Source organism: Lathamus discolor, chromosome 1 (assembly GCF_037157495.1).
Source record: "Lathamus discolor isolate bLatDis1 chromosome 1, bLatDis1.hap1, whole genome shotgun sequence".
Classification (NCBI taxonomy): Eukaryota; Metazoa; Chordata; class Aves; order Psittaciformes; family Psittacidae; genus Lathamus; species Lathamus discolor.
Genome location: NC_088884.1, coordinates 131,585,814 through 131,601,048, shown reverse-complemented (window position 1 = coordinate 131,601,048; position 15,235 = coordinate 131,585,814). Strand labels below are relative to the sequence as shown.

Here is a 15,235-nt window from a genome sequence, read left to right as displayed (position 1 = left end):
ACTGTAAGGATGTAGGGAAGCTGTTACTATGAAAACCATGTAAGTAATTCTAATGTTCTTACCTTAGACAACTGGCTAATGAAAACTAAGAAAGTTCTAAATTCCGTCATCACACTCAAAGGTATTGCCAAGGATTCAAAGGACACAATTACCACTTGTATTAAAACAACATACTGAAGTCCTAGCTAGGATCGGTGGACAGCTCTTCGGGATCACCCATTTTCTTGTGGGGACATATCAGGTGAAGTTACTGGCTCCCATGATGAGCACACAAGGCCAGTCCACATACACTAACACCTTCTCAAACAAGCTGGATTGATTTTATTGTCATACGTTTTAATCAGTTTTCAGTATTGCAGTCCTGTAAGTGAATTAAAAGATTATTGAAATACAGAAGAAAACAGACGAGTAACAACTGCAAAAAGACAAGACAGAAAGACATAAAGAAGAACTTCAGGGTGGTCTTCATCAGCTGTGCTACCTCAGAACAGCAGTTAGGAGGAAGTACAGTATGATTCAGCCTGCCTAGGAATGCTGGGTCTGCAGACTTAGAATCATAGAATAGTTAGGGTTAGAAAGGACCTGAAGATCATCTAGTTCCAACCCCCCTGCCATGGGCAGGGACACCTCACACTAAACCATACCACCCAAGGCTTTGTCCAACCTGGCCTTGAACACTGCCAGGGATGGAGCATTCACAACCTCCCTGGGCAGCCGATTCCAGTGCCTCACCACCCTAACAGGAAAGAATTTCCTCCTTATATACAATCTAAACTTCCCCTGTTTAAGTTTTAACCCGTTACCCCTTGTCCTGTCACTACAGTCCCTGACAAAGAGTCCTTCTCCAGCATCCCTATAGGCCCCCTTCAGATACTGGAAGGCTGCTATGAGGTCTCCACGCAGCCTTCTCTTCTCCAGGCTGAACAGCCCCAGCTTTCTCAGCCTATCTTCATGCGAGAGGTGCTCCAGTTCCCTGATCATCCTCGTGGCCCTCCCGTGGACTTGTTCCAACAGTTCCATGTCCTTTTTCTGCTGAGGACAGCAGAACAGCACACAATACTCCAGGTGAGGTCTCACAAGAGCAGAGTAGAGGGGCAGGATCACCTACTTCGACCTGCTGGTCACGCTCCTTTCGATGCAGCCCGGGATACGGTTGGCTTTCTGGGCTGCGAGCGCACACTGCCGGCTCATGTGCATTTTCTCATTGACCAACACCCCCAAGTCCTTCTCTGCAGGGCCGCTCTGAATCTCTTCTTTGCCCAGTCTGTAGCTGTGCCTGGGATTGCTCCGACCCAGGTATAGGACCTTGTAATTGTCATAGTTAAACTTCATAAGGTTGGCATCGGCCCATCTCACAAGCGTGTCAAGGTCCCTCTGGATGGCATTCCTTCCCTCCAGCGTATCAACCGAACCACACAGCCTGGTGTCATTGGCAAACTTGATGAGGGCGCACTCAATCCCACTGTCCATGTCACCGACAAAGATGTTGAACAAGACCGGTCCCAACACTGATCCCTGAGGGACACCACTCATTACTGGTCTCCAGCCACTCGTTACTGGTCTCCAGGCGAAAAACATGGCAAATGCTCCTGATACTCTGTACAAAGAGGACACTGAGGTACCTGAAGTCAGCACCAGTATTGTTGTCTAATGCAAGGTATAAACAAGGAAAGAAGAAATTCTGTTACAGATCTTTGGATAGAGAAAACATTTTGGATAGATAAAAATTCTTGCGTAACTAATATTTTAAAATATTGTTGGATCCTGTTGATTTCAAGGTGAGGGGTCTTATGCTTCAACACATGCTTGAAGACATGATCAACAATTCTTGGCTTTGTTTTTATTTTCATTGATGCCAGGAAATGTGGGATCCAGTCTGAAATTTCTTTAAAAAGCTATTATCCTGTGAGCATCAGTCAGGATACCATTTCATGGATATTCTATGGATATTCTACAGTGATATGATAAATCCCTTGTAAGTGGTATGATAAATCTCTTATAAAAATTAATATAAAATATATTTAAATTGTCTTCATGTAATAATTGGGATAAATAAATGCTGAGGGGTTTTTTAATTTTGTAATAAATCAGCTTTGATTTACATGAATAAATTTCTTGGACCATATAAAGAACCCCAATTAAAATGATTAAGACAGAGGTAAGGTGTACATTTAGGATCACAATTCCATCTGAGAAGAAGCTAGCTTGAAAGACAGATGAGATTTGTTAGGAACCTTCCATATATGCAAAGTGAAATTAAGCTTCTCTTGGAAAATGTCGCAGCACTTACGGTTGTGAGGAAATAGATGCTGGTACATAGAGATGACTTTCCTGTCATGAACAGTGTGCTTGTGGCCTGGTTCTGAACATTCTCGATACTGGTCATTTTGAGAAGGTCATCAAAAATCAAAATTATACATTTTAAGACAGTTCTTACTCAAAATTATAGTGTACATAAAGTACAAGTTGCAATTCAACTGAAGGGAGTTAATTACCTTAGTTTCACTGTGGGCCACGTGTGACTAACTTGGTTAAGACATATACTGATACTCACTTTAAAATACATGCATCTTCTTCTACTACAATATACATTCAATTTGCAACCCAAATTACTAATTAGAAAGTATGTTTTCTGCAAGTATCTTTCAAAAGTCCAGTTAAGCAATAACATGAAGATGTACATAAAAATACAGCCTTGAACTTAATAAATTATCTTAAATAGCTTTATATTTAGAAACAAAAGATGACATTGCCAATAATTAAACAGACTGAATTGCCCAATATACCTGAATCCCATTTTCCACATTTTATTATAGTTTCGATAACAGGTCAGAGTATAAAAAATGTACCCTGCATTTCACCTCTTGCGCCTAAAAAAAGGTCAGCTGTGCAGTCTTGTAGTTATTTGCATTTAATGATCTGAAACATAAATTAAGAGAGTGACGAGATTTTAGTAGAATATCACTGTACAAATTACAAGATTTTTTGTAAAAATTCAAGCCTGGGGTATGCCCAGTCCTGTGATTACATTTAATGACTTCAATAATGAACCAAACAAATACATTCTAAACATTTTCTTAGGAAGGAAATAGTAGTGGAGAATCTGAAATACCACTTTTAATTTCTCTGTAGAACTGCTGATAGATATGTGACATTTTTCTCTTTACAAGTATTCTTAACAAGTCCATTATAACTGTATCTGTGAGCACATAGTGACATTTCACAATCAGTTCCCCCCTTTTCATTTTGAAACCTCCTTCACATACAGTTAAAGGGGTTTTCTTCCAAATAAAAACATTTAATTTGGCAACATGAATTTTTATTCTGTTCATAAGCCAGTAACACAACTACAACGATAAGGAGGCTACTCAGAGCAATATACCATTCTTTTTCCCTTGAACTAGCTGAAAAACACCAGTGCCTACCTGGAAGGTTATACTTTCTTATATCAGCGTTGGCAGTTACTACACTTTTTGGTGTACCAAGAATTTACTTTCAGTTGTTTCTTACTTTCCATTCGTAATGAAAAGCATTGTGGAGTAATATGTAGTTCTGGTTCTGTCTTGTCAGTGTAAATGAAAACTTCAGAACTATCCCTACAGCTTAAAAAGTGATTACACAAATGCCAAGATGTGGTGAAATAAAGTAAATGGAACAGCAATAGGTGAAAAAATTAGGTGTATTTCTTAGACTTCACATATATATAAAAGAGAAATCACAAATGTGAAGCAGATTCCTCTAAGGAAGTTTTTCAAATTTTAATAATTCCTAAATTATTTCATGTTACTCATGGAGTATGCAAAATAATATGCTTAACTGGTCTACTTGCAACCTTAGAAGTCTTCATTTGAAAGTGATTTCTCTAACTATAGAACAGTCTCAATTTTCTGCTTGAATTACAACAGAGCCAAAACTAGAAAATAAATTTGTTTCATATATGGATTATAGTTTAGTAATATAAAAATAAAGAATTATGTGCTTACATACACTGTGTTCGGTAAATCTCTTCTAACACTGCGCAGTGGCATGTTTGCAGTTACGAATCCAATTCAGAAAAGCTTCACAGGTTTAGATTACCTAGTATTGTATTTGCCAGCAGAGGGAGCTAATTTTGTTCCAGAAACACAACCACAGACTCACAAAATGGTTTAGGTTGGGAAAGGACCTTAAAGATCATCTAGTTCCAACACCCTGCCACAGGCAAGGACACCTTCCACTAGACCAGGCTGCTCAAAGGGAAAACAAAACTCGATTTTGTTTTTGACAGGCACATTCCTGGTCTTTTTACATTTATCAAGTCAGAAAATAACAAAAAAAATTAATGACATCTATATAGCATGATTCTGAAGGTCTCTATGGTAGGTATAGCCTTATAAAATAACCTGTATTCTAGAAGAGAGTAGGAATAAATTTGGAAAGTCAAGCTCCTTATGCATTTCTTATCCTTCTGTTAGTAATCTGTTCCTTCATTTATTCAATTATTTTAGACTGTGCTAATGACTTACGGTAGGCAGCACACATGAAACTTGAACTCAAAGGTGCTTACCTTTGGACATTTAAAGTCATTATGCTTGTAACAGGTCTGCTTTTTGGTCCAGGAGGAGGATGAAAAATCTGTCGTTCTCTAGCAGATGTGGCACCCTTAGTGTCTTTAACTACATAAGGCTCAGCAGAATGGCTTGGGTAAGGGTCAAATGTGCCTCCTTTCATGCCTCCTGCCTGAAAAAAACCCCAACCAAGCAACCACTCAACTTTTTGAAGTGCCAATCTACAATATAATTGAGTTAATTAAAATATTTTTCATGCAAAAGCAAGTAAGAATACTGAATAGCAGACTGCATCGTATTATATATAAACCAAAACCAGACAGTCCTTTAATTTTTCATGGAAACTTTAAGGAAAACTTTAGTCATTATTTTAATGAATTCTTAGTTTTAACTGTTCTTTCTTAAGCCTGGATTTTGAGGAAAGGATCTTAAAGATGTCACAGAAGAAGTAAAAACATAACTCACTAAAATGAGTTATGTTGTGGCAAAATAATAGGGATTTCTATGTCACTATCAGTTTACAAGTACACCTTCCCATCCAGTACTAGTGTAGGGATTGTTAGGTACAGGAGGGCTTGAATATTATTATCAACATGCTTTCTGACACAGAGGATTGAATACAGCACTGGCAGTCCACTAGTACTGCAAGAGTGGCAACTATTAGTTGAAAAATATCTACAGGGACCTGATTAATTCTTTGCAATCCCCTAGTGCAGCTAAACCCCCTAGTCTGCTGAGGCTGCATTCCTGACAAGTGCAGCAGTAAGCAATTCTATCAACAATAAAGCCATTTTTCCTGCAAGAATTTATATCACAGAGAGGGAGGGTATATAGTAGCTTGGGAAGTACACATTTTTTAAATATATGGGGAAAACATATATGATGTGAAGGATGGGGAGCCTGGATCAGGATCGCCAGCATTGTTAGCTAGATGAGAGGCTGCCTTTCTAGCAGCTAACTTTTCTGTACAGATTTCCCTTCTGAAAGATCTCAGCTGCCTTATCTATAAGCCAGTCATGAAACACGATTACTTGTGTGTAAGCATTTTTGCTGTCTTTTTCTGAATAATTATATTTTCCTGGCTATCATCAACTTCCTTAGATGAACTGAAGTTAGTCAGATATGTCAGGAATGAAGGACATAATAACAGGAAAATGGTGCTTAGAAGAGCACATCATTAACAAACTGACAGTAGAACTCCAAAATGAAGAGCTGAAAAGTGACAGATTAAGGGGTCTTACTGTAGCACGTTTCTGGAATCATTTAAGAGGGAGAGAGATTCATGCATCTTAAACCCATTTCAAAGTGAAATTAAGGTTTAGCCTAAAATGAATGGCAGAAATTTAGTATCTCATCTCAAAAAAAATGTATCAAGATGGAATGCTTTATGGAATAGAAAAACATCCATTTAGATTTTAAGAAACAATGACACTAAGCAACTGGAACTAATAGACTATATTCCTATATATCCTTCATACTAACTCCAGGCTTTGTTTCTTATGCCCTCTAACCCTTCCATGTATATTTATTCCCATCCTTTTCCTCCTTTTCTCCTAGCTATTGAAGAGTTGGCAAATTCTCAAGCAGATTCCAATTTTGTCTGCCGATGGACAAGCCACAGATAACTCCTGTTTTATTTTATTATAAACTCCTGTTTATTCTGCAGCCACTCCCTGAGCAGAGGGATTAACCTGTCTTTCTGCTCCTTCCAGCTATCCATTCCAATGACTAGGAATTATCTGTTAGATGTTTGGCTATACAGGCTGAGAGCAATTAGCAGGTTCAAAAATGGTATGTGACTGAACCTGACAAAGTCCAAAATAGGATAGCATTTAATTTTGCTATAGTTACCTATCTTACTGTCATTTACTGCATAACCTGCTGCTTGTATCTTTCTGTATGCAGTCAATTAACTGTGTTAACAGCACTATGCAGATCTTGGAAAGTAACACTTTTTAAGTCACTTGAAACTGGCTAGCAGCTGTTGGGTCAAACAGGATTTTATGGGTTTGCAAACTGAAAACAATGTAAATGGAATAATACATTTTGTAAGAAAACATAAGAAATGAATAGCAAAATCAAACATTCATTTCTATCTTACATACTATAAGAAAAACTTTTAACAGGACATATCTGAATATGTATATTTTTTCTCCAGTAGCTGTAAGACAAACTAACCTTTTTAGCAGGAGAACTCGGTATGAAAGGTAGCGCAACTCGCTTCTCTGAAGTTGACTTCTTCTCAGGTGGCAAAGGTTTGTCAGTAAAATAGGGATTATTGTCAAAATACTCCTGGGGATATAGATTTAACCTGAAAGGCCGTCCTTTAAACAACTGTTTATGTTGCTCTTGCGCTTTCTGTAAAACAAATACTTTGACAGAAACAAGCCTCATGATTTTTACTGTATGCTATTCTAAGAGAAAAAATGGAAAGCATTCAAACTTAGTCTTGGAGAATGTTCACTTTAACTTTCTCTGCTTCTGCTCGATGCTCAGTGAATTTTATATACCCACCATGTATAATGGAACACAGATTCACTAACTAGGAAGGACAATGATCAGTATGACAGTATGGTAGAAAAATGTCAGAAAAAGCACTGTGCATTAAAGATGTGTCTAACAGAACTGTATACGTGCCTGAAAATTCTGCCTGCGTGCATCCCAGCTGCTTACACCTGTAAACCCTGGCCACTATGTTTCCCAGATTCTGAGCATCTTACTTAGCTCAGCTTCTCTAGGAATTGGTCTTTGTACCACAGGAGATGTTGACTATTCTTCCCAGATTTCATTTTAAAATAGAATAGGTTAAAACATTATGAACAATTAAAGGACATACGTAAAACATACCATTAGTGAGAGAGTATCACGTGGTAATGCATACTAGTATCTCGGAGCAAATTTCTCTTTTCCTATCCAGTGGAAACAATCCCACCTTTCTGGTGTTTCTTCTCATTTTCTGCACTGGATACTTAGTATTTATTAACTCTGAATTTGCCTGACCTTCAGGTAGCTGAAATGTTTCTTCTAACATTGTTCTTACCCTAGACCAAAAAATATCCTTCTGCTACCGTTTTTCACTACATATGCATGACTAAAATATACAGGATAAATAAAATCAGTGCAAGCAAATTTATGAGCTTTCTTAGATTTATGAACTTGTAAGGAAAAAGCAATGGTTATTTTTTCTATAGCATCTAGGATAATGAGGTCCCATTCTTCTGACAACACCACAGACATTTATTGTTCCTTCTATTGGTGTGATTTGGTCATTGTAGCTTAAGGTCTTCAAATAGAAACTTGAGGTCAAATCCTGAATGGCTGAACTTGCATGGGATACAGCATACGAAGATAGGTTGAAAAAGTTTGGGGCTGTTCAGCCTAGAGAAGGCTGCGGGGAGACCTCATAGCAACCTCCCAGTATCTCAAGAGGGCCTATAAGGATGATGGGGAGGGACTATTCATTAGGGACTGTAGTGATAGGACAAGGGGTAATGGGTTCAAACTTAAACAGGGAAAGTTTGGATTGGATATAAGGAGGAAGTTCTTTACTATGAGGGTGGTGAGGCACTGGAATGGGTTGCCCAGGGAAGTTGTGAATGCTCCATCCCTGGCAGTGTTCAAGGCCAGGTGGGACAGAGCCTTGGGTGATGTGGTTTAGTGTGAGTTGTCCCTGCCCATGGCAGGGGGGTTGGAACTAGATGATTTTAAGGTCTTTTCCAACCCTAACTATTCTATGATTCTATGATACTGCCAGATGTCTCAAAGAAAACATCATAAATAAACAATACCTAAATCTTTTTTATACAGAATGGCCATTAATTTGTTTTCCTTCCTGCACTTTGTAAGTAAACATCAGTTATTTCAAGCTAAAGGAAACACCAAAAGGAACCAAAAGTTCATGTAAATTGTAAGAAATAATCGTAACACTAATAAATAATAGAGAAAAGCATTTTTACCTTTGCAGTTATTCTTGCTAAATCATACTCCTCAGGTAAATGCTCATATTGTTTACCTATGGTCAGGTTTGCGTAACTGTAAAAACAAAATTAATTAGTTAGGTGTTCAGAACTCAAGAAATATTCAATAAAGCAGTCTGCAAGAAGCAATACTGTGAAGTTACCCGTATCCAGTTCCTTTCTTTCCTGGATTAGTGTAAAAATTCTTTCCAGGAGGAACGTATCTTACTTTTTCTCTTACTTGTGGACTGAAGCACGGATACGAACCTCCTATGGTTCCATAATAGCTGCCAAGCCCACATCTAAAAATAGCAAATAAACACATTAATTACGGGTTTGCAAATAATTCAGGCTTTATAGATATAGTGTGCTAAAACAACAGGAACTAGAAAACCCAAACAGTATATACATGTCAAGAGTTACATATAAAACCAGATCAGGGCCACTGTCTGTGGATCTGCTACTACAGCAATTCCATCACAGTGTTACAGTCAAAAAAAGAAACAAGATGGCAGCAGAGATGAAGTTTTAAGGTATCTTCATAATATAAATATGCTTAATAGAAGCATATTTAATTTTGCACCAACAAAGTGAAGTAATGCTGGTAGAGTCAGATTCACCGAGACCAAGAGGAATAGTTTAAACAGATGTGGTGCTCGATGATAAGAGGACCGCCTTCACCACAAGTTTACGGAGAGCAGTAAGATAGTGTTGGTATGACTATGGAGTGGCAGATAACATGGGGTACCTGTCTGAAAGGTTCTTATTCTGGGAGATGTTAGGACTAGTTAACTTTCTTTCTTGTCACAGAAGGAAAGTAAAAGGAGGCACAGCTCATTTAGGATAAATACCTCTGCCTACAAAGTCACAGGAATTCACAAAGACTTTTAAAGACCAACTTGAAAATCAGTATTTGCTGCTAAGTGTATAAAATGCTCTCAAAGTACATGATCATACAGATGCTAAAGGAGAAAAGGACAAAGTAATGAGACAGCTGAATGGCAATTTGGTCCACTAAGCTGCAGCTACAGTGGTCCAAAAATACACCAACCAACGAACCCTCTGTTCCCAAGCCCCCAAAATCCAAAACAGAAAAAAAATAAGCAGGGGCTACTGTATGAAAACTGTCAACTACTCCAGACAGCCGAGGGAATCTGCTTTGTCTGTAATTATTGTGGGGAGACAGTAAAGTGTCTCAATGAGTTCCTTTTTAAAAGGGCCATTAATGAATACTGACAGGATTAGGGTGCCAAGATGACATTTGTCATCTCTGCACAAAACACAAACCTGCCTGCTCATCACCCTCCTTTCTTTAGGGACTTCATAAACCCATATATAGAAAAAGAAGGGCAAACTGACAATGCATAGACAACTTTTATCTTGATGTTTCCTAGCTCTTAAGTGCTTTATTTAAATGTCACTTCTATGTGTAGGTTTTTTATATGCCAGTAACAAAATAAGACAGAACAGACATACAAAGAAAAGAAAGGCCCAGGTTTCAGTCACATCTTCAGAACATAACATCTTTGCAACCTTTCCCGTTTCAGCAACAATAAATGTGGCTCCAAGGTAAAAGAAAGATCCCTAAGAGCTGCTTGTCATTCAGGCAGCTAAGAATAGCAACTCCATGAACAGCAATCAGAGCTTTGCACTAGTTCCTTACTTACAATGGGAGTCAGTTTTGGATATAAGAAACATATAATCATCCTCCATAACTACTTTGGGATTAAATTAAAAGGCAATCTAACCACTTTCCCTGCTCTGTACTACTCTGCCAGTACAGATTTAGGAGCGGGTAATGACAAAGAACCTGTCCTAAAGTTCGTGTCTAGAAGAAGTCAAAAGTCTTACAAGAGTAAGAGCATGAGCTACTACACCCACAGCTAACAAATGCATTTGTGGAGGCACTACATCGGAGAGAGCACATTAGCAGGTCTTTTTTGTAAGCTAGACTCCCACTGGTGGACTCGGAACCCAGAAAGTAGTGAACAAGAGGATTCTCACTGACTGACATAGATTTGAAATCAGTGCCTAGGTGTTTTTAACAGTTAAATCCTTGTAAATAATTTGGTTGCTATAAAATCAAATTGTAGTTTAAAGGAAGTTTTAAACATGGGGCTCACACATTGTCTGTGTCATCAGAAATAGCACATGAACATCCAATAGAAAACCTACACAGCATGTCTTACATTCCTATTAAAAGCTAAGATGTTCCTATAACATACAATGAAACATACCTAACCCTTGCATCCTAGTATATATATACACACAAAATAAACAAGACATTACCCACAAAACTTTCCAAAAGCAAAGCTGCAGAAAGATATGGCTAAATATAATCATAAGACTGTAAGACCAAGGCCCTGTACACAGACTGAATCCTGCCTCTCCTTGCAGCAACAAGATTGCATAGTTATAGATGAGTAATCAGGCTCTACCTAGTTTTTACATGTGAATAGTTATATGACACCAATTGTGTTGTTGTGGAAATAGCAAAGATGCATTTATTTTAATATTCTGCATATATTCCTTAGCTCTGTAACATCTTCTGATCATCCTGTAGGATTTTTTTTTCCAGCAGAAAGATAATGGATGTGGGTTTGCTGAGAGGAAAATGTTGCACCTGGATAATGGCCCCTTCTCCTACTGTTCATGTAATATTATAAAATAATATTTTATATATATATTATAGTATTTTGGGAGGCTCAGAAATGGGAGGAGGAAGATATAGTATCTGGCAATTTCCAACAGACTTCCTCCTAAATTAAAATGAAATATTTATTTGCTAATTATCCCGCCCTTTTCCCATCTTCAGTTTCATTGAAATGCTAAGGGGTAAAAAAACTGTTTATAGCAAAAAAAAGTAGTTAAGAGCAAGCATAAGGACCTGATTTCTACTGGTGTTCAGCCGTCCCTATGGTGCTGCTCACAATTATTTCCTCAGTACTAACACTACATTGTAAAAAAAACAAGAATATTGTACTCTCATTACAGGTTTTACAAGAAATCCATGAAACCCATTTTTAGTGTACAGAAAAGAGAAAGGGCTGATTTAAAACATTTTCACACTTACGGCCATTTGTCTCCATTACTGGGAAGAAAAGCTTTGCCCAAATTTTTCTTTGATTCTGCCAATCTATAGCGTCTTCTTAGCTGGACAGGGTCTGCGTAGGCTTCACCACTGAAAACTCTCACAAACTCAGGATCAAAATAACCTGCCTGCAGAGCTGACATTGTTTTGGACCCCCCAGATAACATCTGTTTGTTCTTGCTTGCAGCTTCATTAAAAGGGCCTTTAAAAAAGCAAGCACTGTAAATAACTGTTCCATGTTAGTGCTTCTCTTAGCCTGTTTTAAAAAACTAAGGTCTGGATCTGGGTGGCTACAAGAATGTACCACAGAGCATTCAACTTGTATACCATGCATGTAAATGGCTGTGTCTGAAACACAATGCTATGAGGTGTTCACAGCACCCAATTCTAGTTTTCTAACCCCTGCACTTGCTTTGCAGGCAACGGAGAGACACTGATTAAGGCAGACTACAGATCAGAGCTAGAGGTGATGCTTATTTATGTACTACCAGTAATACTTCAGAGGAGCATCTGCCTCTCCCATGGATTACAGACCAGTTAGAACAGCTTAAGTGCCTCTAGATGGGTTTTGGATACCCGGCAGCTCAGTGCGGTAGAAGTGTATCAGCCAGGGTTCTGGTGGGTGTGTTCATCACTGACACACCACCACAGCAGAAATGTCAGTATTGAGAAGCCAGCATTATCTTGCATTATCACTTCCAAGCAGCTATTGAGGGTTAACCTCTGTAACCTTATTAATTACAAAAATTACCTTTCTCAATGAGTATTCCCATTAAACTGCAAGTAAAGGAGACTATTCTTTAAAAAAGACAGGATGGTGAATCTCACACATTAGTCAAATCAGAACATAACAGAACTGTAGCACTAATTTAAAAATAATGACAATGTAATTGTTATTATTTTTGCCATAACAGAAAACATGCTGAAAGAGCAGACAAAAAAACACTGTTTTTCACAAAAGCAAGAAAATACTGGTAACTTGCAGGTAATTAACATTAAAAAGAAATGTACACACTAAAAGATTTCATCAATCTATTATGCATACACAGTTTTCAGTTTTACTGGATTTTTCCTTTCTACAATAAATTCATTCCAAGATTCCCTTAATAATACAGACCTGAACAAAGAATATGCATGGAAAAAGCAGTTCCCTCTAACAAAAAAAAACCCACAACAAAATATTAGAAAATAGTGATTCTGAAAGTAGGTGGATACTAGAGGTGGTCCCTACCTCTAAACAGGGATTAAAACTAAATGTACTTACGCATATAATGTGATACATATTTATCTCCAATGGTAATATAGCTCATTTCACTGAAGAGGCCAATCCTCTCCAGGTCACTTTTCCCTTCCGCAGGCATGGCTGGATCTGAGTGACAGTGCACTACTAAAAAGCTTGAAATAGCCTTGTTTATCTCTCCTAGGCAAAAGCTTATAAACAGTCCACACCTGTAACAGAAAGTTCATTTAAGTAAAATGCAAGAAGTTTTGGTTAAAAATATTGTAATAAATGTAACTTGAAGAAAATAATCTACAATATGATTGACAGCCTTGGTACTTACAGATAAAATGGACTATGTGGGATTGAGACACCATTATATAGCCTTTGTTAAATTCAAAACATGAGCAGAGAGATAAAATCAAATGCATTTCTAATACAACTGGTCCCTCTCTTAATGAATTCACATAGTTTGGGTCAAAATTTTTAACAGGCATCTTCAGAGTACTAACATGAGAGGTTTTGGTGGCATTAACAGCTAGTAACAACATGCTGAGCAGCCACCTCCTTCATCTTTCAAGGCCAGGTTGGATGAAGCCTTGGGTGGGATGGTTTAGTGTGAGGTGTCCCTGTCCATGGCAGGGGGGTTGGAACTAGATGATCTTGAGGTCCTTTCCAACCCTAACTATTCTATGATTCTATGATTCTATGATCTTGTGGGTTATCTCTAGCAATGGTCATCAGTCACTTTCTAATAACAGTATAGGAGGTCAGACTATGGACAAATCTGAGGTAAAACATAAAAGTGGAATTTCAGAAGCCTTCTAACTAATCCAAGACCTGAGCATGGATTCAATTTCTTATTGGTATTAGCATAAATGATTTACAGTAAACATCATTTTTTCCATCACCGTCATTGGATCCTGACAGAACTAAGGAAAATGTCTAGTCAACACTTGTAAGGAGGCCAAGGGCTTGAATAGAGCAGGTTTAGCAACAGGACTAGCAGGGATCTGATTCCCAGAGTGAAGACTAGTATACATAGAAATCAGAATCAACTAGAGGAAGAACTGCCTTGAGGAGAAAGCTAACAACATACAGTAGGTTCACTAGGAATGGAAATTAAGGTAGAAGAAACTGGTTCACACGCGAGAAAAGCTATTTCTTGAAATTCATGAGATATAAGAATTATAAAAAATAATAATTAAAAAAAAAACCAAAAAAATCAAGGATATGCAACCAAATAGCTGAAGTACTCATGTCCATACAGCTCAAATGAGTGCAATTAAATTAAGACTTTAGGGTGGAATACAGATTAAAGACCATGTTGGTATTAACTATGTAGACAAAGACAAGATATAAGACAGGAATGAAAGTAGGTTGGGCAGCAGTAAACTCTGAGAGACTAGTATCACACATTAGCTGTATTCAGCAGGTAGGTACAGAGTAGAAAAGCAGGAACAGCACAGCAGTGGAAATACATATAATAATTGCATATATTTTATTACAAAAACAGTATGCTGGGACACTGTGTATGACAGAAGAGCTAGTCACATTTTGCTTATGCTCAGCACACAGGATGGACAGCATGCGTAAGTTTTAAGAAGTCTGAAGCTGGTTCGGGGTTTTTTTGACCGTGTGGAGGTTCACACAGTGTAAAATGCACTAATGGCATTAAGAGCCAGTAAAACATGCTGAGCAGCCACCTGCTTCATCTTGCGGGTTATCTCTAGCAATAGTCATCAGTCTCTAATAATGATACAGGAAGTTAGTATGGCCAAATCTGAGGTAAAACACAAACGCGGAATTTTGGAAGCCCTCTAACTAACCTAAGACCTGAGCACGGTAAATATCTCCAATGTCCTTTTGGTTTTAGTGCAGATTATTTACAGTATGCATTAGTTTTTCCTCATCACACCTTCACTGAAGCCTGACAAATGGGGATAGGAATAATTTATTGAAAATAGACCTGGACTTAAATTCCTCAGAGTAAAGCAAAGATGCTTGATGGAGGGATTAATGGGAAGGATTTTTGGACCTCAGCAGCTCGGCAAGCACGATTCTGGCGCGTCCCCCAGGGAATTTGTAGGAAACCTGAGGAAACACCCATTTTTTCCCCACAGAGCAACCCAGTACGCCCTAAACCGGACTAAGTACCGCTGCGGTTGCCCAAGCTGAACATAAAGCCCAACTCTACGCGACCCACCGCAGCCCGCCGCCAGGGCTGGCCATGGGAGGCGGCTGACTCAGGAGGGAACCGACCGGCCCCGCAGCCCCTCCTTGCCGGAGCCAGGTTCTCACTCACGCCACACCGCCGACCGCCGGGGCCACCCTCTGTTAGCACCGGTTGCCCCGGAGGCGGGAAAACCCAACAAGCGGGGCGGGCCTATCCCACTCCACCCCCCCCCGCCGTCTCCTTGCG

General features: G+C 38.6%; 1 protein-coding gene across 9 annotated transcripts; it reads right to left on the bottom strand.

The window, feature by feature from the left end:
• Window positions 1-315: 315 nt before the first annotated feature.
• On the bottom strand, window positions 316-15,169 carry CFAP96 (cilia and flagella associated protein 96). Of its 9 annotated transcripts, none has more exons than XR_010616169.1 (9): window positions 15,020-15,153; window positions 12,859-13,043; window positions 11,577-11,796; window positions 8,668-8,805; window positions 8,504-8,579; window positions 6,726-6,905; window positions 4,547-4,719; window positions 2,291-2,919; window positions 316-1,647 (listed from the first exon to the last, which is right to left on the bottom strand). XR_010616169.1 is itself a non-coding variant. In XM_065695740.1 (9 exons), exons 1-8 carry the CDS (start codon window positions 15,043-15,045, stop codon window positions 2,871-2,873), a joined length of 1,047 nt encoding a protein of 348 aa, XP_065551812.1. In that variant the 5' UTR covers window positions 15,046-15,153; the 3' UTR covers window positions 316-2,378; window positions 2,850-2,870. The 9 variants fall into 9 exon arrangements, 6 of the variants coding, with proteins under 6 accessions (XP_065551812.1, XP_065551819.1, XP_065551795.1 ...); XR_010616172.1 differs by having other exon boundaries at window positions 316-2,378; window positions 2,787-2,919; XM_065695740.1 differs by having other exon boundaries at window positions 316-2,378; window positions 2,850-2,919.
• Between the last annotated feature and the right edge of the window lie 66 nt (window positions 15,170-15,235).

Bases quoted from the DNA above. Each gene is read 5' to 3' on its own strand.
- CFAP96 (XM_065695723.1), bottom strand. From the start codon at position 15,045: ATGGCCAGCCCTGGCGGCGGGCTGCG. The intron at 11,797-12,858 runs GTAAGTACATTT...GCTTTTTTAAAG, and splicing joins ATATGTATCACATTATATGC to GCCCTTTTAATGAAGCTGCA. The intron at 4,720-6,725 runs GTTAGTTTGTCT...GGTTTTTTTCAG, and splicing joins CGAGTTCTCCTGCTAAAAAG to GCAGGAGGCATGAAAGGAGG.